The sequence below is a fragment of the Podarcis cretensis genome (assembly GCF_951804945.1).
Source record: "Podarcis cretensis genome assembly, chromosome: 7".
Taxonomy (NCBI): Eukaryota; Metazoa; Chordata; class Lepidosauria; order Squamata; family Lacertidae; genus Podarcis; species Podarcis cretensis.
Window position 1 is genome coordinate 91,186,579 of NC_137176.1, and position 23,658 is coordinate 91,210,236.

At 44.5% G+C, this 23,658-nt stretch overlaps 1 protein-coding gene and 1 long non-coding RNA gene across 5 annotated transcripts in view; both read left to right on the top strand.

The window, feature by feature from the left end:
* The window catches only part of LOC307220579, a 71,762-nt gene that overhangs the window by 4,650 nt on the left and 43,454 nt on the right, over positions 1–23,658 (top strand). The window lies entirely within an intron of this gene.
* On the top strand, positions 44–22,921 carry EEF1D (eukaryotic translation elongation factor 1 delta). Of its 4 annotated transcripts, XM_079984290.1 has the most exons (10): positions 44–198; positions 2,380–3,638; positions 5,266–5,389; positions 9,608–9,679; positions 15,012–15,083; positions 16,262–16,361; positions 16,576–16,679; positions 19,280–19,552; positions 21,131–21,325; positions 22,830–22,921. In XM_079984290.1, the coding sequence occupies exons 2-10, from the start codon at positions 2,380–2,382 to the stop codon at positions 22,866–22,868; spliced, it is 2,238 nt and encodes a 745-aa protein (XP_079840416.1). In that variant the 5' UTR covers positions 44–198; the 3' UTR covers positions 22,869–22,921. The 4 variants fall into 4 exon arrangements, with proteins under 4 accessions (XP_079840416.1, XP_079840417.1, XP_079840418.1 ...); XM_079984291.1 differs by lacking the exon at positions 15,012–15,083; XM_079984292.1 differs by lacking the exon at positions 9,608–9,679.

A 23,658-nucleotide genomic window follows, 5' to 3' on the forward strand; every position in this document is an offset into this window, starting at 1 on the left:
GATGTCATTGCCGTTCACTAGTCACAATGCCCTAGAGATTTTACACAAAGGAGACTCCCTTGACCAAGTCCATATAGCTCCCAGCTTTTCAACATCTTGATATGAACTTGTTTTCAATGGGGTCAGGGCTGGACTTTTAAGAAGTAAAAATTTCCATTTTTTTTTTTAGAACGAGCATTCCATTTCAAGTCACCAATAGTAAGTAGGGAAATTTAAAAATTTCTTTTCAAGAAATAGAACGCTCATTTAAAAAATGATCCTAGTTTTGGGGGTGTCGTTCTGATATGTCTTTCAAGTTAATTCACTTACACAAGAATTACACATTCACAAAATTGTCCACAGTGATAGACCAAATATTTAATACTGTACCAAGAGCATAGATTTTAAACCACATGATAAATTTCAAAAGTTTGGATTTCATTAATAGCATAAATAAGGGCACAAATCACACCAATCACTGCTTTGAACCAAACTAAACCTCAGTAGGGCTTTCATGAGATGTAGATTGGATTATGACCATCAGCTGCACACTCTGATATTCTAAATCTGAGGTCAGTTACTCCCTTTGGAGTTGTTGGACAGTTGCTACTGATTAATTTATTCATATTCTGACATCCTCTTGCAAAAGGACTATGAAGTCCTAAACAGTGCTCATTTACATTTTAATAACTGATGCCACTTGGATATATAGAAATGTGACTGATAACTTTGGTTTAGATAATAAGTTTTATCATTTGAGCCTCATGAATAAAAGACCATCCACAATGCGTATGTTGATCCCACCCTACGAATGAACCGTGAAATTGATTTGCTAATTTTGAGAGACTTGGCCAACATATGTTGAGCTGCTAGACAGTCTGTGAACTTTGAAAAGCCCTTTGTTGGCTCTGGGAGGGCTAATATTGCCTAATCCACAAATTCCAATCCAAAATACAGCAATTACTTGATCTACTTTGCCTCTGCCATTGTGTGTGTTGATGTCCTATGTGGTGGTACCTTGGTTTTTGAACGTAATCCATTCTGGAAGACTGTTCAACTTCCGAAACATTTAGAAACCAAAGCATTTATTTCCGGAAGTATTTATGTCCTGAAAACTCAATACAGAAGCCGCGTGGCATATTTGGCTTCCGAAAAGCGTTCGAAAACCAAAGCAGTTACTTCCGGGTTTTGGGCGTTCGAAAACTGAAATGTTTGACTTCCGAGATGTTAAAAAACCTAGGTACCACTGTATATTCCAGTGAACGTGATGTGCACTGGAAGACAGAGGGTGCAAACCAGATCATTTCATTGCTCTTACGGGTTCTGGTCTGCATCCCAAGATACAGAACCAAATTTATGCTGCATCGAATAAATCTACTCCCCCCCCCCCCATTGTGTAACAACAAAACAATTTTGGCATATGAAATGCAGTTTGGGGAGGCAGAGCCTTCTAGAGCAGCTTATTTTGAGCAGCTTTGAAAATTGAGTAATTCAAGCTGTGAATAGAGCACAAAACTCTTACGCACTCAAAACACTATTGGGTTATATCCGGCTGTGTTTTACTCAGGAGTCACCTAACTGAAATCAGTTGATCCAAGCCAGTCATGTCCGTTAATTTCAGTCAATCAGCTCTTGGGTATGACTAGCACTGGATTTTAACTAGGGCTCTGCATATATGTAGGTACAGTGGTGCCCCGCAAGACGAACGCCTCGCAAGACGGAAAACCCGCTAGACGAAAGGGTTTTCCATTTTGGAGGCGCTTCGCAAAACGAATTTCCCTATGGGCTTCCTTCGCAAGACGAAAGCCCATAGGGAAATCTCCGGGACAGCGGGGAAGCGCAGCGCGTCTTCCCCACTATACTCGGACCTCCTCCGAAGGCTGCCGGTGGGGCGGAGAGACCTCCTCCCGCCGCCAGCCTTCGGAAGGCTGTCCTGACGACTTGCGGTGGGAGGAGGGTTTTCCTTCCCACCGCCAACTTTCAGAATGCTGTTCTGAATGTTGGCGTGGGGAGGAAAAACCCTCCTCCCACCGCAAGCCCCGGGAACAGAGGAGAAGCGCTGCGCGCCTTCCCCTCTGTTCCCGTACCAGTCCTGAAGGCTTGCGGTGGGGAGAAAAGCCCTTCTCCGCACCGCCAGCCTAGCAAGCGGTCTCCATAGGAACGCATTAATTGATTTTCAATGCATTCCTATGGGAAACCGTGCTTCGCAAGACGAAAAACTCGCAAGAAGAAAAAACTTGCGGAACGAATTAATTTCGTCTTGCGAGGCACCACTGTAGTAGAACCTGAGGTCTTGAAGTGAATAGAACCTAACTGCATGCCATTAGTATGTCTTAGTTTTTTTCCCCTTGCAACTATATTACTGTGCTTGTTTCTTAATGCTGCCTCCCCGTTTGGAAGATGAGGACAAGGAAGCTGCTTTATCCAGCGGAAAAAGTCTGGGTGGACAAACACAAGTATGACGAGGCAGAGAGGCTCCACTATGAGAGGGAAGCAAGCTTAGCAGCTTCCGCTGCCGGGGCCTGTCAAGAGGTGGTGGCAGTGAACGGCTTCTGCCATGAGGAGGACCCTGTGGAGGAAGAGGTGAAGGGAAACCTGTGGAGGGCAGGAAGCAGGAAGAAGCAAAAGAAAAGGAAGTGCTCCCCCAAAAGCAAGCCTTTAGACCCCAAAGTGGACTTTGTCCTGGCCGGGTTACTGGCTGACCGTGTCTGGTTTGACAAACCTCTCTTTGACCGGGCGGAATCAGCTTACAGGAAGAAGCTTGCCGAAATGTTGTTGCAGCAGGCTTCTGAGGGGCTCCCGGCCGCTGAGCAGTCTGCGCTGGTGCCCTGGTCAGAGGCAGAGGTCTTCCAAGGTGATACGAGGCCACAGAGAGACCTGGCTGCCTTGCACTGTGCCCATGGCAGCTTGATGGCCTGCCACCACATCATCCAGGACGTTTGGGTCAACAAGTTCAACTTTGACGACGCTGAGAAGCTGTTTGTCAAAAAATCCCAGTTGGTGGCTCTACCACAGACCCTGGACCTCTCATCCACACCATTGCACAGCGGTAGTGGACTAACACCAGATGAAGGCTATGTGACTGCACTGCCTACTCCTTCAACACCAGCCCAGCCTGTGGATATCATCGTGGATACCAGTGCGTCCCCAAATCTGCCTGATACTTTGATCCAGCCGGTGAACGGCAAGCCTCAGATGTCGAGTTTGCAGGCGCTGATCTCGGAGGTGTGGCTGGAAAAGCCTATCTACGATGACGCAGAGAGATGCTTTTACACAAACATGTTTGACGGGCACCCTCCGGGAAAGGTGAGGTTGCAGGAGTGTGGGCGCCCAGAGTCTTCCAAGAGGAGCCGGAAGGACAAAAAGGGCCGTAGCACAGGGAAGCAGGCAGCAGCAGGCAAGAGGGCCAACAACAACATCTCTGCAACGGCACCTCCAGATTCTGCACTCTCACCAGCCACCTGGTATTTCATACACAAGGACAGCGAGTCTGCGTGGCTCAGCAAACCCGCCTACGACAGTGCTGAGGCGCAGTACTACATCTCCAAAGCCTCAAAGCTGGCAAGCAAGCAGGAGAGCGCCGGAATGCCCGAAAATATGTTAGCAAAGCCATCGCAGCCAGCTGCTCTCGCTTCAAGTGCACCAGAGTCTCATGCTAAGTAGGAAACGCTTGTTCTGGGGTAACATTCCCAAACCTAATGGGCCAAGATAGTGTGGAAAAGCTTCTGTATGTAAAACATTGAAATGTGTTGTGTCCCACTGTAGAAAGATGTAAGCGGGCCATAATAGGTTAGAAGGAGGAAGGGAATGGTTTTATGATTTGTCCTCCTCAATTTCTGGTAGTGCTGCTCTGTACTATTTAAGCTTATAAATTATTTCTATTACTTTTGCAGAGCCTGTTAACTTGTCCAGGGGAGGCATCTGAAATAGGATTTACTATCTCTGTGTTATTATTACTTTTAGGGGATTAGTACCCTGCTCCTCATGCAAAAACCTTCCAACTGACATGCATCAGAAGAGCGATTTGCTTGATTATATATATGTAGAGCATTAAGACGTTCTACATAATTTTATATACACAGGTCACATCTATTTCTCATGTGCCTAATTTGTGGGAGCTTTTGCTTTTGTCAGATATGGAAAAGCTTTTTAAAAAATATGACCTTCCCAGATACTGTATCTGACCCTTTCTGGCTGTCTCATACCCTGGCCGTATTAAGCTGGAACTATACCCTAAAGTGCTTCTTAGCAAAGAATTGTTGTCACTTGAAGGTATGCTGAGTGGTGACTATGGCTTTGGTGGTTTTGGACTGATCTGGGAAGGTTTGGAACATTTATGTGAATGGAATGAACCAAACAGATACCTCTGAAAGGTGCTTCTTTTTGTTGGCTCTGCGTTTCCCTGCAGTTTGTTTCCTGTCAGGTTCTCCCCTTTCCCTCTTCACTTAAAATCTTCTATCCTTTGATCCTTTTCTGTGTCACCCTGCCCAATAGTAACTATGTAGTCTCTCCTGCCATGCAGTGAACCTCCCTTAGTTTTGAATTCCACTGCCACATGCAAAATTATCACCTCTGTTTATGAAAGCCCCTATTTCCCATCTAGACACCAATTTAATGTTATGCTTCTCTTTTGGCCAGTTTATCAAACCACTGTGTACTAGAAGGAAGGCCTCCACAAAAGGGATGGGATGTTTTGCTCTTTAGTAAACTTTGCCCTGGTGCTTGGCTTTGCATTATTTTAAGCAGGTCTATGCTGTGTCCATTGGTGGACGTTAGTTAATGTGGCTCCACAACACTCCCTTTTTTTGCCCATAAGAGTTGAAGTGCAACTTAAAATCATTTACCTAGAATCATTTTGGTGGCTTATTCAGGTGTCCATAGAGCTGGTGTCATAGCTACCCTCCTGTCTGGGCAAAAGAACTCTGCCCATCCCTCCTAGAAAGACAATGTCAGGAAAGGGTTGTTTGAACATGAGCATAATGAGAAAAAATATTCTTAACTGTTGGTTGGACTGTGTGGATTTCACGTGTCTTGTCTCAGGGTAGTTGAACTGTTTTTTTTAAAGAACGCTTATCTTGCAATGCCAAAAGGACAGAACAGGCAACCAAGTGATTGAGCAGTAGGTTCCTAATTGGTCCCATTTACACAAGCCTTCCCATCGGGTAGGGAGGATCAGTGGGATGTGGCCCAGTGGGATGGAAGAGGGAGATGATGTTTGACTAAGCTGGCCCTAACCGTTGAGCTGAAATATTTCTAGGTATTTATTTAGTCTCCCCCTCTTTTCAGAAACATGGCCGCCAGCTTCCTCATGCATGAAAAGATCTGGTTTGACAAGTTCAAATATGATGATGCTGAGAAGAGATACTATGAACAGAAGAACGGTCCAGCTGCTAGCCCCTCCGGCCAGCAGGTAAGATGCAAGTACTGTTCAGGGGAAACAGGCAGCTTGCATGGCACAATCCTTCTGGAGCAGGTAGCAATATGGTGGGGGCTCTCTGCATACCTGTATGAAGTCATTTCCATTAACAATCTCACCACCTACTGAACACCAGATGAGCTTTGCTAGCCTTTGCCTAGCCTCCTGCTAATCAGATGTCTGTGGGAAGCCTATAAACGGGGCTTGAAGGCAATAGCCACCTCCTGCTAGTTCCTGACCACCACCAAGTAACTGATATATTGCTTGGTACCTGTAGGATCTATGAAACAATACCCTACGTAGAGTGCCTCTCACATTATTCTTGGAGCACCAGACGTCTTAAAATTCTCTTCCTGCCTATCATCTCCTTGTCAAGTACTGGGCTTTTGCCTCTGGTTGCAGAACAATCGCCTTCACCCCACCCCACCCTACTCTATGGTACAAGTGAATCCAAAACATGTTATTTCCCAATGGGATGCACTGCTTTGAGAGGGTAAGATCTCCTTTCCCTGGTGCATTTCCAGGGAAGAAGAGCTCCTCAGCTACTGTACAGGTGTTGTAGTTTGAGTACTACAAGAGGTAGTGATTGCCAAGCAGGTAATTTCCAGTTTAGCTCCATTCCACATTCATTACCCCTTGCCCCTCGAACCTTGCATTCTTTGCACTTCTAAATGTTTGTCCTTGAGAGTGCTGGCTAGGGTAGAACAGTGTGCATTAAAATAAAATTTTGAGCTATTTGAAAAGGAAAAGGAAGCCATATTAGCTGCATTCGGGTGCAGTGCTAACGTATGACTTAACGATATGAGGCTGCACCATGGTGAGGTTTGGTCTCTCATGTGTGCAAGGGGAGAAAACTTTACTCTTCCAGTTGTGCTTTGTGACAAAGCACAATTCTCTCCCCCCCCCCCCCCCGCCCCCAAATATATGCAACTGGCTTGTCCAAGTAGTGGCAAACCAGGATCTGATCGTGGTTTGATAATCCCAGTTTAACCATCTGTAATTTCTTACAAAGAGAAAATGAATGCTTCAGATTTTCTCTTTTGTAGGTGAAGGGCTGGAAATGCCTGTTATGACACATTCCCATATTACTAAGCCAGGGATGGGGGACATTTTTGGCCTGGTGGCCCAGATCTACAATTCTCTTTTGTGCACCCAGACTAAATAGGACTGAACACTCCACACATCAGCTGGTGAGAGGGGAATGGAATCCGGCTGTGCCTGTCTGCCCCATACCTGATGTCACATAGGATGTTTGGTGTGGGGCAGGTGAGTGTGATTTCAGGGAAATGATATTGCAGGCCAGATGGGGAGGCCTGGTGGTCTAGATTTGGCCTGTGGACCAGAGGTTTCCCACTCCCGTGCTAAAACATGCTTTAGTGTTCCATCTGAATGCAGCCACTGACTGATTTAAGCTGTTTCCCAATAATCCAGGTTACTCTTAAAGGACAAAGTAGGAACAGCATTGCCTCCCTAGCATTGAATAATGGAGATGAGAGGCAGGATTCAGTAGTGTTGGTAAGCTTTTATAGGCTGCAAGAAAACAGCTGTATAGCAGGGAGCAAAGTTTTGTGACTATGAACAGGTTCCATAGAGGTTGCTGTTGACTCTGTTATAGAAGATGGCTTGTAAGGAAGGGAGAAGGTGAAGGAAATTCTTGCACGTTCTTTCTTTCGAATGTTTGCCGGCCGTTATGAACAGCATTTGTTGGACACCGGCATACTCCCCTCTTCCTCACAACCTGCAGCACTGCTTTTATTTGTGGAAGCTCATCTAAAACCCACTGTCTCTGTACATGCAAGAAATTTCCCCTCTCTTTTCTTGCAATCTTAGAAAAGTTTAGGCTCCTCCCTAAGGGTAATAGAGTCAAAGTCTCCAGATTTGACCAAACCGAAATTAAAGTTCTGACTCAGCAGCAGCACAAAGACTTGCAGCGGTGTCAACTAAATTTCTGCAAATTCGTCCAGGTTAGGGTGGAAACCCTTAATGTAGTGACTGGGCCCCCACAAATATGTAAAAATGCAAAACTGAAAGATGGTTGAAATCTGCAGGGCTTTTTAAAAATAATTCCCTGGATGGTAGGTGCTGCATCTGTTCAGCTACATTTGTGCTGCCTTCAGTAGTTACATTATTGTAGGAACTAGAAATGCTCACCTGTGCGCAGTTGTGCACATGCTACAGGCTTTCATAGGGGCAGGCTGTGAGTGAAGCAGAGGGCTCTTTTCTCTGGTAAGCAGGAGGTCAAGTGAAGTTTGCCCCATATCCAGAAGCAGCAGCTTCTAAGTATTCAGTCTCCCAGGGCTTATTCTCCAAGCTGCTTTGTTAGTTAGTAAGGAACTTGAAGCAAATGAGACCGACATTCATTGGGGCAATGAAATTGATAAGCGTCTTCTTTAAATAGGATGACTTTCCTACATCTTGAGAACATGACAGTGTGATGGCCTATACTTGTAATGTCTAATAAAGATTTGGCGAAGTAAGTAGAGAATGTGACAGTTTAGAAGGATGTTGGCTCTTGCCAGGAAGGATTAGACTGGTGCTTTCCAGGGCCCTGTTTTCTTTTGGGTTTTTTTAACACATCAGGGGCTGCCCAGCAGTGGATGCCACAAGAGAGACTGAAGTGTGCCTTCAGTATTCACCAATCCAAACACGGATTCTTTGACGCAGCTTGCACTAGTCACAGGGGAATCCTAGAACACCCAGCATTGGCCAGAAAGTTCTGTCCCATCCCTGAACCCTAACTGAACGGACAGGCAGGTGGGTGCAATATGGGAAAACAGCATAGACTTGGCTGTCCCACAGTTCTAAAGAACTGGTTGAGAAACTACACATCTTTCTGCATTGCAAATAACTTGACAGTTATTTGATTCTGTGATTCTGTTTTTTGGGTATAAGACTGAAGTTTGTGTCCAATTTTTTTTAAAAAAAACCCTGTGCCACAGGTGTCAAAGGTTTGGGGAAATGTTCATGTAGAATCTGATGCATACTAATCTCAGCTTAGTTTGTGTGGAGGGCTTCAGATGCATGGCCTAGACAGCGTGATTGCCACCATTAGAACAGCACAGCTTTCATGATTTAACAGCAGTTGTTATGCCAGAAGATACAGTCTAGATTAAAGTTAAACCCAGCATCAGGTCAGCACGAGGAAACTTATGTTCAAGGCTCTGAAGTGTAGATTGGAGTACCCCACACAGAATTTGGTATCCTGAAAAATTTCACCTAAAAAAGTTTCTAGTCACAATGGTTGAGAGGCGCTTGCTAACACATGACCAGTTGCTGGAGAAAGACTCAGATGAGAGGGCACCTGGTTTGCCAGCAGCTGCTGCATCAGTGCTTGGCCCAACTCTGCCCCCCATCTCATGGCTTCCTTATCATGTTATACACCTAGCCCAGGTGTGCTTGCCATCTCCACCATGTTTCCAATTCTGTCACCATCATTCTTGATGTGGTTTGGAAGATGCCAGTTTTTTTGAAAGCCTGTTGCTTAAGAGCAGAATCTTGTTCAAAACCAAGTATATTCAAATTTCATAATCTAGGCCAGTGTTTCTCAAACGTGGGTCTCCAGCAGTTGTTGGACTACAACTCCCGTCAACCCTGACCACTGGTCCTGCAAGCTAGGGATCATGGGAGTTGTAGTCCAACAACTGCTGGAGACCCAAGTTTGAGAAACACTGATCTAGACCAAAGAATGCAAGTCTCAGTTCAGGATATGCAGCTGCCCTGCCTTTGATGTAAGAAATTTATTGTGTCTATAAACCCGCTCTATTTGCATAGGGTGGGTAGCAGCAGTATAAAAAGCACTTTTGTCAATTCGAAGTCTGCATGTGCACTTTCTATGGAGAATAGGGTCACTGACCCAGACACTGACGGGTATGGCTGTGTCATGAATAGCTACACCCGCTTCTCTGATGCAAAAGTTGGTGGGAAGTTGGAGCATCCCGGTGGCTGCTGCCTGGATCCTATCCTGCAGCTTATTCCAGAAGACAGTCTGGATATAGCTGCCGACAACATAGTTGTTTCATTCCGCAGATGGATTTTTACGCTCACTAATTTTTTTCAATGGCTGACTGCTCTCGTACACAGTAAAAACACTTTCCCTTCTTTCATGTGATCCACCCTCAGTAATTTCTCCTGTATCTGTTTGTGCCTTTTTAAAAAGAACAAAAAATACCAAACAAAAAACCAAACACTTGGTTCTTTCTGCACTGTTTGCAGGAGAACGGAGCCAGCACGATCCTACGCGACATTGCCAGAGCCAGGGAGAATATCCAGAAGTCGCTGGCCGGAGTGAGTACCTGGGCGCTCTCTCACCAGCTGGCTAACTGCATTCATTTTTCCTAGCTATGGCATATCTCACAGATATAACTCCCCCTGCTCCTACTGTGATTGATTCCCCCCCCCCATAGCCTGTGCGTGTGTCGCTTTTCTTACCATAAGTCAGAGGGGGATGGATGAGGTGGAAAATGAGCTCTGTCATATCATGGCATCCTATTTGTGACATATCCTGCTTGCTCTAGCCAGATTGCATCTGCAGACTAACCCAAAGTGGAATTGCGGTGTGGCGTTCCATCAGCTCATAATTCAGAACCAGAGCATGCGCTTGGGAGCAGTCATAGGGCGCAGCTTCTGCTGAGGTGCCATTTCAGATGACAGGTGGCAGGTTGCAGCCTTGAATCCAGCCTTGTGATATGTGCTTGTATGTCAGTTCTACTCTAGCTTCTTGACATACATTGGTGGTTGGGAGCTTATAACATGGGGGGTGATTCAAGCATGCATCCCTCCACCCCATCTGACCTAGCAAAATAAATTGCATGCACCTTCCTCTGTTTCTGTTCTTTGTGAGCTTAGCATTTGCTTAGCTTCACACTAACGTAGCACTTTAGGGACAGCAGTCAGTAGGGGCATTTGTGAGCTGAACAGTGAATTTCTTGATCCAGTTTCCATTAAGATATATGCAGAGAGATTGCATTTGCACATTCTGCCTCCGGTGAGCTGGTTTGGCTGTGAATTTTAACTCTGAAAGCTGCTGCAGTAGCTTAGCCTGGGTTCACCTAAACAAAGGCAGTTGACTTTCTTTAGCAATCACATTGCTGTTCCTCCTGGGGAGCTTGGAGTCATTTGCACAGGTTCCCAGGCTCTCCAAATTCCTTAGCTTCAGCAATAGAACTGGATCGTATGCAGTTTGCATCAGGAAGGCAAACCTCAGTTTGGTGTTTAGTGTGCACGTCCTCTATAGTTTCCCATAAGGAGAATCTTGTTCAGTAAAGCAGGCAACCAATATCCCAGATTCTTCCCCAGGTAATTTTTTTTTTAGAAATAAAGTAGCCCTCACCCACATTCTTAGATGAGTGCAAAGAAAAGCCCCCATTCATGCTTTCTCCCCACTCAGTGAGAACAGGAGTTGTTTTTAGGAGTGGCTGTTGAACTGAAGTAATTGTCCGTGTTAACTGTGACCTCGGCTATGGAGTATAGCTAGAATGCATAGTGTAGATTTACAGTTTCCAGAAAATTTGAAGCCATAGCGGGGGGCGGAACTGTGGTTCCTCCCCATCTCCCAGAAATTATTGTGCAAAATATGTATTTCATATTAAACCAAAATTTACTTTGCTGCTTAAAGTACATAAAATGCATCATCTATAACTCAGCATAAGAGTTTGCCCCCCAGATTTCCAATCTTTGTTGGGAAAATGAAAAAAGCTCTCATAGGTGGACAGAAAAAGCTCCTCTTTCCCTTTGTATATATTTTTCTGAGCCTCGTTGACTCTAGTGCTTCTTAATGCTGCCCTCTGCTTTCAGGCAGTAGTCATTAGGATATGTCTTCTGTTTTAGCTTGTGGATCTTAAAAAAAATTAGATTTTTCTGAAGAAGCCACAAATTCTTATTGCAGGAGAGGGCATATAGTAAAGCAGTCGTTGGTGGCCCTGTGTGGCATGTGTCTGCTTTCTATTAGCCACAGCAAATTGAGAAAATGAAGCTGTACTGCCTGGGGCTGATGGAAGTTGTAGTCCAAAATAAGTGAATAGTGTCAGGTTGAGAGAGGCTGCAGTAGAGGAATGAGCTGAAGTGACTCGTGAGTGTTAGGTGAGAAGCAGAAGAATGTGGGGTTTGGGGTGCTGCGAGAAGATCCTTCACTTTCAAGGACACACCTTGGAGACTTACAAAAAAGACAAAATAAATTTGCCTCATCTTCTTGCATTTAGCTGGGAACTTCCATTCATTTGCATGGCTTCCTTTTGAAAACAAAAGGGCATCTTCCTTGCTTGATTTCATGCTTGCATTAACAATTAATCTTGGGTGTGTTAATTTGAGCCAGTGAAGGGTTTTATTTATTGACTGAATTTGCATCCTGCCCTTCCTGCCGAAGGAGCCCAGGGCAGTTTTGACTTTGAATTATGCCTGGATGGCTCTGGATAACACTTGGTTGCTTGGCAAGTAGACGTGCGGCATGAGCAAAATAAAAAGCCATTTGCGTCAAGACGCAGCACCTCTTTCCATTTTGCATTTGCATGGTCTCTCTGTTTCAAATAATGGCTATTTTTTGCTTTGTTCTGTTCAGCTGCAGCACTTCTTATTTTCTGCATGTGTGGCGTATTAAATGGGTACGTGTCTTAAGTTGATGAACAGGTGGGGTCCCTCACAGTGGGTTTGATTTGACAGTCTTTGATTTCACATGGCTGAAGCAGAGAAGAGAGAACAAAAAGTGACTCCCTTGGGCAGGCACAGGCAAACTCGGCCCTCCAGGTGTTTTGGGACTACAGTTCCCATCATCCCTGACCACTGGTCCTGTTAGCTAGGGATCATGGGAGTTGTAGTCCCAAAACATCTGGCGGGCCGGGTTTGCTATGCCTGCCCTTGGGCCTCTTAAATTCAGCCCCAAACTATGTGTACTGGATTCAGTACTCTTAAAACTTGGATAGTAAGACAGCCTTGTATTTAACAACTTGCCTGGTGCCTATAGGGGGTTAGGAGTCCCACACAGGTGAGTGAGTAAGCCTGTCTTCCCTCCACTGGCTTGTTTGGGAGGAGACAGTATTCATTCTCTCCCCCACCCCCCCTCTTTCTCCCTCTAAGCCTGCTAAGGGGAAACCACCCTCTATTTCTACAGTGATTCACTGCAGCCAGCATGGAGACACAAATTGCTAGCCCCTTAGGCTAATAAAAAAAGATTCAGGCTAGTTCAGGCTCATTTTTATTTGCAATATTTTACTCTGTCTCATCATTGCATACTGAAACCAGGGCAGGCAATAGTCAAAACGTAAAATTATAAAACAGTTTCCAGTTACAAAGTTAGGAAGCAGAAACAAACAAAGTTAGGAAGCAGCCTGTGGGCCCCCAGATGTTGTTGGACTACAACTCCCATCATCCCTGAGCTCTGGTCTTGCTAGCTAGGGGTGATGGGAGTTGTAGTTCAACAACATCTGGGGACCCACAGGTTGAGAAAGGCTGGACAAACAGTCTTGTCCAGGCACCAGAGGAGTCCCATAAAAGCCTGCTGGCAAGTATGTGTGTTAATCTGGCGGTGAAAGATCTTCAGTAGATCATTTCAGCCCTAGTCCCTGGCCTTAACCCGGACTGAAGTGGGTCAAGATAATTGGTCTAGGCAGTGCTGTTTTTCTGGAAAAAAAGATGCCAGAACTCACCATGAACACCTCCCTCATTCTCTTAGAATGGCAATGACGCCCACCTGAGAGATGCTGGAACTAAGCAAGTTCCGGCTGGAAAAAAGCCCTGGTCTAGGAGATAGTTTGGCCTTAATTGCATATGGTAGAATTCAAGATCTGAAACAGTTAGTCATCCCTGCTTTAAAAAAAAAATTTGGTAATTGTAGATCCTTTAACTCATTAAAGCTGTGGGGTTCCTATTAAAGCATTTGTTTGGAAGATTTATAGACCACTAAATATTTGACAATTTTAAAAAGGATTTCCCATCCTGTTTCTTTTGCATTTCCTTGAATTAATCTCCATTGTTAGGCTTTGGTAGCCAGGCTACCACCAAATGCGGAGGGTACCAGATTGACCAAGGCTGTCTGTTAAAATTGCCTAGATCAGTGCTGCAGGCTTCTCCAGGGGAAGAGAAGGGGATTTGTGGTGGTGGTTTGTGAGCACAGTGTAAGAGTTTTGTGGGTGTGTTTTTCTTCTTTGTTGTGCATTTGATTTCTCTGGCTGCTGTAACACTCATATTTTTAAAGCAATTTGCCATTCTTCCCCTGCTCATTAAAGGGAAGGACTGATTGTCCTGATGGGCTTCCAAAACTTCTTCTTCCCCAACTTGTTCTCTGAATTGATTTAATTGTGCTGTCCCAAACGTTCCAGCTACAGCACATCAAGCTTCCTAAGTGGTTTTTTTTTTTTAGAGGAATAAACAAATTTTGGTGACTTAGGCCTAGTGCTAAGTGTAACATGAACTCATTTTGATTAGGAGGGTCGGTTACAGCATGTTTAAAAATAAAAAATAACCAGGCTACAAATGGAGCTGATGATCAATGTATTTTAATAATTCAAGGAATGGCAGATACAAAATGCAGTGCTATGGCAGTACTAAGAGATGGAGAGGCAAGTTGCAAGGCAAAACTGGATTAAAAAAAAACCTGCAACAGAACCACAAATAAAAATTTAATGCCGAAAAGAGAGGACATTTTCATTTGGGAAACAGAAAGCTGCCATATATCAAGTCAGAACATTGTTCCATCCCGACTGCAGCTCCCCAGGATTTCAGATAGGAGACATTCCCAGTCCTATCTGGAGTTGTGGAAGGTTGAATCTGGAACCTTCTGCATTCAAAGCATGTATTCTACCACTGACCTTTGGCCCTTCACCATTGTCATAATATGCAACATCTGACAAAGGTAGGAGGAGTCGTGGCATACATGGAGATGGTGCCAATGGTGCAAAATTTAAGAATCATTCTAGGAATCTATGGCATAAACAGGTTGTGAAAACAGTCACTTGCAAATGTGACTACACACTGCTCACCTCAGACTCCAAATCATCTATGAACAAGTTATACAGCATCATTCCCCATAAATAACCTCTGGGGATTTTCCCCATCACCATTCCTCCCTCCATCACAATAATTCTCCACCTACTTCCACTTTCAGTTTCTTGAATAGTTCTCTTACCTCCTGGCTGACTTAAAATGTATATGGATTTTTTTCCCGTGTTTGTGTCTGAAATAATCCTGGCTGTTCTGCTAAGCCTAATGGCATTCCAGTTGCCGTGCCTATGGCTAAATTGCAAGTTGCCTTAACTATTTAACACACAGAACTTTCTCTGCTAAGCTATTTCTGCCATTTCCATGTCGGGACAAGATGATAGTGTGAGCAGCTTGGTTTGGGCTGGAATGGTAGGATTTGCTATCTCTGGTTAGGCAGACAAGACCAAATCTGTGCCCTGACCCTAGTTGAAAAGAACAGAACTTTGAAGCTTAAACTTATTTTTATAAATGCATCCCAGGTTACTGTCTTACTCTCAGAATATTGATTTTGCTTAACTTTTCTTACCTAGGCATGTTTTCCTGCATGTGGGTTTGACTGCTCTGCTTAGCTGCCCACATCTGCATGAGTGACCAGAGTAAACCGTGTATTTATTTTTTTACCATAAAATACTCTTGCCCTTTCCAGCTCAAGACAGTTTTGCAAAACCCCCACGAAGCCCCTCCAGCACGTCGCAAGAAGCAGTCAGGTCGTGCGACTGTAAGTCGCTTTTGGGGTGGGGGGAGCACAACAACCTGTTTGTTTGTCTGCCAGGGTCAGTCCTTGCTCCTGCGTAAGGCCCTTCCTCTGCCTGTTCCCCATGCTGCCATTGTGCTGCCATTTGCAAATTCAGTGCCGTTTAATGGTCTAGTTATACATAGTTGTGCTTGTGGAAAATATCCACACAGTTATGTTCAGTTATCCTTCAGGAATGGCTTCTCAAGTGGGGAAAGAGAAACCCTTGGCTATAAAGCTATATTCTAATTTTTAAGTTAGATCTAATTTTTAGAAACATCTATACTACTTAAGCAGCAGAATAACTGAAAATAGTATTCCCTAACCCACATTTCTAGAACCCTTAGCTATAAGCTGCCATAGTTGGGATTATATCCCAGTCATAAGATTCTATGGTGCAAGGAACTGGCTGAAGCTCTCACAAGTGGCTTGTAGAAACCCCCTATGATTTCTGATGCTTATCTGTTGCTTGTTCGATGTTCCAGTTTGCTTTTGAAACTCCCCGTTTCAAACACACTTGTCCATGCAGAGTGGAGGGCTGCTGTTTAGGACAGGAAAGTGCCTCGAGTCCTTTTAGGCTCACGGTGCCTTGGATCCTGGCCAAGTTCTCTTGAGAACTTGAGCCATCTCTCCCAGTCTTGTTTAAAAAAATTAAAATGGTCTTCCATCCCTGAGTAGGATAGGTATTCACGTTATTTGCCTTGCACGATGGTGTGATCTTAAGAACAGAATACTGATCATGTTCGGCAGGGTTCCCTCCCCCTTAAAAAGAGGTGCATGCCATACACATATTCCCCCTTTTGAGACATTCATACACATGCCATGCAAATATTATCGTAATTAAGATATTAGGAGGTACCGCATAGCAGGGACTATTTGACAGCTATGTTTTGTTCTGAATTTCCTAAAAGCCCCACAGGAGCACATATTCAGGAGTTGAGGAACTGTGTACACCACAGTTTCCATCATGGGGCTCAGGCCATGTGCTATTTGTCTTGCACCTTCTGTGTGAAAAAGCTTGGTCCCTGTTGCTCTCTTCAAGGCTTCCCCCATCCATTTCTCTCCTGTCGCTATGGCTCTGTTACGATAGAGCGTCTCTCTTGTCTGATGTGTCGGCAACCGACGGCCTCACCCTTCTCCATACTGTCTGTTTCTTTTTTCAGAGTGTGAGCAGCACCTCTGCAGCAGGACCGGCTGGGGACCAAAGTGAGCTGGTCACCAGGATCGCGACCCTCGAGGCAGAGAATCAAAACCTTCGTTGTGGTGAGTAGCAAAACCAGATTATGACTTGCAACTGACGTGCCGGTAAAATCTTCACATTCTCTTGTTCAGAAGGAGGAGTCCGTGTGTTTTGACTTCCGTCAGCATTATTCTGATGCTAATACAGTAACTGGCAGGAAGGAAAGCAAAATGCCCCATGCTGTCAATTTTGATCCCATTCATTCAGTGTTCTCTACCCCCCCCCCCCATTCTCCAGTGGTTACAGACCTTCAGCTCGCCATCTCCAGACTTGAGAACCGCCTGAGTCTTCTGGAAAAATCATCTACCTCTCATCACCCTTCACCGCCACCACCAACACAGGTAAAACCATTTCTAAACGAACATGCCATTGTATATTTCATCCAGTTGTGGATAGGAACGCTGTGGGGTTTTTGGGGAGTGGCGGCAGTGGGGTTGGGGAAACCTCTACAGGGTGTTTTTATTTAAGCCCCATGGAGAAGTACATAGTCTCAGCCAGACCTTTGTGTGGTAGAAAGGTGGAACAAGTTCCTTATCTGTGGGGTAACGTCATTTGTTTGTTATTGTAGAGCCTTGTTGCAGGACAGAATTGCCAACGGTGGGCACTTCATCTTCAGCTGTTAACATCCTTCTCATTAAGGAGTGCCAGGGTTTCCCAGAAAATGTGTTTTACTTTGAAAACTATTCCCTTAATCTGTGTTGTGGGAGTGACTAAGTAAAAACTTTTGTTTTAAGTTTACCTCTTGCACTGGCCTGGGCTGTGATAAGTTACTGTCTACATTAGAAGATCCCTGCTGAGTTATCCCAAACACCCATTTAGTTCAGCAGCCTGTTCTCAACGCCTACACAGGATCAGAGCACAACAGCACTCTGCGGTGGAAAGCCCAAATGACAGCCCTCTCCCCGTAATTGTCACGGATCACAATCCATTTTGGTGTTTCTACGCATCTTCGTACGTTTCCGAGCCCAATTCAAAGTGTTGGTGCTGACCTTTAAAGCCTTAAACGGCCTCAGTCCAGTATACCTGAAGGAGCGTCTCCACCCCCATCGTTCAGCCCGGACACTGAGGTCCAGCTCTGAGGGTCTTCTGACAGTTCCCTCCCTGCGAGAAGTAAAGTTACAGAGAACCAGGCAGAGGGCCTTCTCCGTAGTGGCACCTGCCCTGTGGAACGCCCTCCCACCAGATGTCAAAGCGAAAAACAACTGCCTGACTTTTAGAAGACATCTGAAGGCAGCCCTGTTTAGGGAAGTTTTTTTATGTTTAATAGACTATTGTATTTTAATATTCTGTTGGAAGCCGCCCAGAGTGGCTGGGGAAGCCCAGCCAGATGGGCGGGGTATAAATAATATATTATTATTATTATTATTATTATTACTTCTTCTTTTTTTTAAATAAATTTTTTATTAATTTCCAAATTTTTAACATAAACAAAAACAACATAAAAACAAACACAAAAAATCATATTTTCTTAACCTTATTTCCATAACCCTCTTTTCCCGGACTCCCCATACCTTCCCCTTTTTGCATCCTTAATTTTAAACCATTATTCAGCAACCCTTCTTAGCCAGTTAAATATAAATTCATTCTCCTTTTCAATTCCACCCTAAAGTTAAACACAATTTGCGGCTGCAATTCTACGTCTTCTTTTCCCTCAGCATTTTAGCACTCCTCAATTTTATAATAGTTCTTAAGATACATCTTAAACTTCTTCCAGTCTTCTTCCACAGTCTCTTTCTCTTGGTCGCGGATTCTGCCGGTCATTTCTGCCAGTCCCATAAAGTCGATCACTTTCGCCTGCCATTCCTCCAGCGTGGGTAACTCTTGTGTCTTCCAATACTTTGCTAGAAGAATCCTTGCTGCCGTAGTAGCGTACAAAAAGAAATTCTTATCCTCCTTCGGCACCAGCTGGCCGACCATACCCAAAAGAAATGCCTCTGGTTTCTTGTTAAAGGTGCACTTAAGCACTTTCTTAATCTCATTATAAATCATTTCCCAGAAGGCCTTAATCTTTGGGCAGGTCCACCAAAGGTGGAAAAAGGTACCTTCAGTCTCTTTACATTTCCAACATTTGTTATTGGGCAGATGATAAATCTTCGCAAGCTTGACTGGGGTCATGTACAACCTGTAAATCATTTTCATAATGTTTTCTCGTAAGGCATTACATGCCGTGAATTTAATACCTGTGGTCCATAACTGCTCCCAGTCAGCAAACATAATGTCATGACCTATGTCCTGTGCCCATTTAACCATAGCTGACTTCACTGTCTCATCTATTGTATTCCACTTCAACAGCAAGTTATACATTCTTGATAAATTCTTAGTATTGGGTTCTAACAGTTCTGTTTCTAGTTTCGATTTCTCCACCTGGAAACCAATTTTCCTGTCTTGTTTGTAGGCCTCCATTATTTGAAAATAATGGAGCCAATCTCGTACCTTGGACTTTATTTTCTCATAACTTTGTAATTTAAGTTCACCACCTTCTTGTTCTAAAATTTCAGAATATTTCGGCCAATTAGTTCTCATATTAAGTTTCTTTACCTCCTTGGCCTCCATAGGTGAGAGCCACCTGGGAGTTTTATTTTCCAATAAATCTTTGTACCGTATCCAAACATTGTATAGTGCTTTCCTGACAATGTGATTTTTAAAACCCTTATACACTTTAACCTTGTCATACCAGATATATGCATGCCAACCAAAGTTGTTATCTATTACTTCTGTTCATTTCAATGGGACTCCCACAGGGTAACATGATGGATTGTGCCCCGTGGGTCAAATTTGTGCTTGCTTATTGGCTGGCGCCGAAAACCCACCCTCTCACACGTCTCCCCGTCCTTTGCCTGTGACCAGAGTTCCTCCGCTCCTAGTGATTACCTCCCCTCCCTTTTGGCATTTGCTTTTCGCTTTCCCTTGATGCAAGATTTATTTTGGTGTCTCTTTGAAGCATGTCACTCCCATGAAGAAGGTGGAACCGCTGACCCATTTATCAAGGAAAGTTGAGCTGCCTTCTGCTTCGTCTACAAGGAAAGCAGAGACCTCCGCGGCAGCGGCTGCAGATGAGGACGATGACGACATCGACCTGTTTGGTAGTGATGAGGAGGAGGAAGACCAGGAAGCTGCCAGAGTTCGGGAAGAGCGGCTCAAGCAGTATGCAGAGAAGAAGTCCAAGAAACCTGGCCTGATTGCCAAGTCTTCCATCCTCTTAGATGTCAAGCCAGTAAGCTCTTTTTACCCTTTTCCAGGGAGTTAGTGTTATGGGGATAACTTCAGGTGCTCCACTCAACTGGTAAAGTGTATCTTGTGTGAATTGGGTGTTCATAAAGAACTCTCCACCTTAGCCCTGAAGCTCTGAGTGTGTTGTCTCTGCCCTTTTTCACTCTGTCTCTCACCCTGTCTCTGCAGTCTTCTGGGGTGCTGGAACAAATATGAGGAGAGCTATGACCATTCCATGTTCTCAGCACTTGATTGTAGATGCAGAACTGAGTGTCCTGAAGTTTGGACGAAACAAATAATGAGCTCTCAAGACTGATGTAGCGCTGCCTTGGAGTACTAGGCCGTGGTTAATGGGCGTTGCTTAATAGGGTTCCTAGTGTTTGCTGGTTTGGGCTTCGTGCCTAACTCCAAATTTGGCGTCCCCTTAGACTTTTCTGACAAACGAAAAACCCCTGGGTTTGTATCAGATTCAGGGCACTTAGCTCACAAATTCCTTAATACCAAGCATAGGATGAATACGTAGCAAAAACTTATTGCAGCAGTAATTGGGTTCTCAACTCTCTTTTGTCTTTCTGTGTAATGCTTAGAACCCGTGTCATGGGTATGTCAGATACTCAAATACAAAAATAGAGGAACCACTAAACAGAAACATGCTGATATCAGGGAGTTGGTGTGCTGTAGTTTCACCTTCAAATCCCAGTCACAAGACTTGTTACAACTTTGAGCCAGTCTCCATCTCTTGAGCTAGCCCACTTCACAAGAAGGCAGGTGAGGATGAGAAGAGCGGGGCAAGATTGCCCTGTTTGCTGCCCTAAGATTCTTTGGAGAAAGAACAGGATCAAAATAGCACCCAGCGTTTTTACAACCCGTTCCATCTGTTTTAGCATCAGGGTATCTCCACAAGGCAGAGATGCGTTCTACACTGTAGAAGGTACCGACTCAAGAGGTCATCTTCTTGCTGTAGCATAACGTATTGAAATGGCAATTATCTAATAATTTTTGCACTGCAAACTTCCCAAGTGAACCTTGCAACCCAATCATCACTGTACTCTCCATTGAATTGAATTTGGGCTGGAACTTGATTGTACAAGTTTAGGGAAGCTTTTAATGTTTAACAGACCACTGTATTTTAATATTTTGTTGGAAGCAGCCCAGAGTGGCTGGGGAAACCCAGCCAGATGGGAGGAGTATAATTTTTTAATTATTATTATTATTTATTACAGTCTCTGTTGTTCATGGCAGACACTTGATTGGCACATGTTTAAGGAAAGGTTTGGGGGTATGTTACATTTGGCAAAAAAAGAGCTTGGTGGAGTAGCTTGAAAACAGGTGAAAGGGAAGATCTAAAGTTTCATAAAATTGCTAACTAGATTTTATTTCTCACCAATGCTGGTAAGCTAATCTACAGTCGTGTATGGCTTCTCCATTTCACAGATTTACTTTTGGATAATCTCTGGGAAGTCTTTTATTCCTGCAAGCAACCTTGCACTGCCTTGTGTCAACTGTACTCCCTTGGCTCCTGCATTTTCCTTACTGATTGCATTTCTAACTCCCATTTCCCCCTCTTCTTTCCCTCCTTCAGTGGGACGATGAGACGGACATGGCCAAGATGGAGGAATGTGTCAGATCTGTTCAGATGGATGGTCTGGTTTGGGGAGCCTCCAAACTGGTCCCAGTGGGTTATGGCATCAATAAACTCCAGATCCAGTGTGTGGTGGAAGATGACAAAGTTGGGACAGATATACTGGAGGAGGAGATCACCAAGTTTGAAGATTACGTAAGTTCCCACAGAGGGCTATTTCTGTGGCCCAGTTGCCCAGCCCACAGTGATGTAAGTCTGTATTGTAGAGATGGATAGCCATCCGTCATGGATGCTTTAACTGAGATTCCTGCATTACGGGGGGGTTGGACTAGATGAGCCCTTGGGGTCCCTTCAAATGATTCTGTGTCCAAGTTGCGCAAGACTCTTAACAAGATCATATTGACCATATTGGAGCTGATCCAAAACAATTGTGGAAGAGGTGGAATTTCATGAACATCCCAAGCTATTTTTGGAGGGAGATTGCTTTTGGGGTTTTGCTTTTTTTTACCAGGGAGGGTGCTGCAGAGAGAAACACACACACTGTCCTGGCATCCTTCTAATTCCCACTCCCAGATGCCTTGAGTGACTAGGAATAATACAGACCCTTGATTAGGATTACATTAGCAAGAAACTAGTGCAAAAAATTAGGCTTTTGGCAAGAGCTTTTGAGTCTCCTGAAAAGCCCATCTTTGTGCTCAAACTTTTAGAACATTCAGTTCAGCCCCAGACTTTAAAAGCTTGTGTTGAGACTGTTGGCAGTGCCAGAGGCTTATATTTGTGCATTGGACTTAGGCCTTACTGGTGTGTTCTCTCAGCTCTTATACCTTCTACCGCTTGCTTCGTCCCAGGGGCAAGTCTGCCATGTTCACTTTGCCAACCTGGTATATACCCTTCATATGTTTCGGACTGATGGTGGCTGTGATCCAAAACATCTGGAGGGGACCATGTGTTGGTGAAAGTAGTATTGGTAATTGAGCATTTGCCTGCTAAGAGGTTATTGTCTTGTGCTCTCAAGGGTTTATGTACAACAGGCATGCATCCCCGTGGGTTTTTAACCTTAACCTTAAAAACGCTGATGCAAAGCGTTTGACTAAGGCCTAGTGTAGTCACATTAGTAGAATTTGTACAAAACTTCTCGCAGAAATTAGGTAGACAGACAGATTCTTTGGATTTGGATTTGATATCCCGCTTTATCACAACCCTAAGGAGTCTCAAAGCGGCTCCCAATCTCCCTTCCCTTCCTCCCCCACAACAAACACTCTGTGAAGTGAGTGAGGCTGAGAGACTTCAGAGAAGTGTGACTAGCCCAAGGTCACCCAGCAGGTGCATGTGGAGGAGTGGGGAAGCGAACCCGGTTCGCCAGGTTACGAGTCCACCGCTCTGAACCACTACACCACACTGGCTCTCATTCTGTGTAGCTGCTTCTGTACCAGAATGCGATCTGCATAGGTCACTGAAGCTGAGTCCCTCTTAAACCAGCAGCTGTGCCATTAGGTTTCCATGCCTTCAACACACGTCACACCTCCTTCTTAATTATCATGAGGGTTAGGGTTTTCAAACGATGCCTGGATCAGATTTCAGAGTCTGTGGTTTGCACACACAACCCCTTCGCTTAGGCCAGTCTTGGGGTTTATTTATTTTTTTGGCCTGACAGTGCAAAAACTCTTCTCACTTCATTTTACTCCCTTATGTCTTCCAGGTGCAGAGTGTTGACATAGCTGCTTTCAACAAGATCTAACGGCAAACCTTTACACTTTCTAAAGCTAATAAAAGGTCAAGAGTTGGAGAGCAGTGCTGTGTGAGGATATCTTTCTTTTCTGTTGTAGGAGTTGCTGCTGATCAGAGGGACCAGCCTTTTTCAGCTCTCCTCCTCCAGGGCGCCTCTCTTGTTTTGGAGTTGGTTGAACTTAAATGGGCACTGCCTGGAGAGAAAGACGCTGGTCCTGTTATGTTTCTTGTGCAAATAAAGTTCATTTCAAATGACCTTGTATTGAAGATGTTCCTGCAGCATTGTCCGTGCACGCCTCCCCGGCCACATGGACAATAGCTGCGTAACATAGGGGTGGTTTGCATTCTCTTATTATAGAGGACACAGTTCGTTTGCTTCCGGATAGAATGGAAATTTCTGCATTTAGCGTGTGTGCATGTGCAACCACACACCCACACCCACACCCACACCCACACCCACACCCACAATCAAATGCACAGAATAGGATGGGAGGTAACTGACAGCAGTTGTACAGGTGAAAAGGATTTTGGAAATGGTAATAAGTTGCAAGCTGAACATACGTCTGCAGTTTGTGACTGCAAAAATATATATATAGTTCCAGGCTCTGCATTTTAAGAGCGATGTAGACAAATTGGAGCCATTTCTCAGGGGTTGCTATGACAGTGGTCAGTGGTAGGGAAAATGAAACCTACAAGAAGGTTGAAGGAAGTGTTATCCAATATTAATGAGAAAGGTTCAAGCCTTAGGTCAGGCACCCCCAAACTCGACCCTCCAGCTGTTTTGGGACTACAATTCCCAT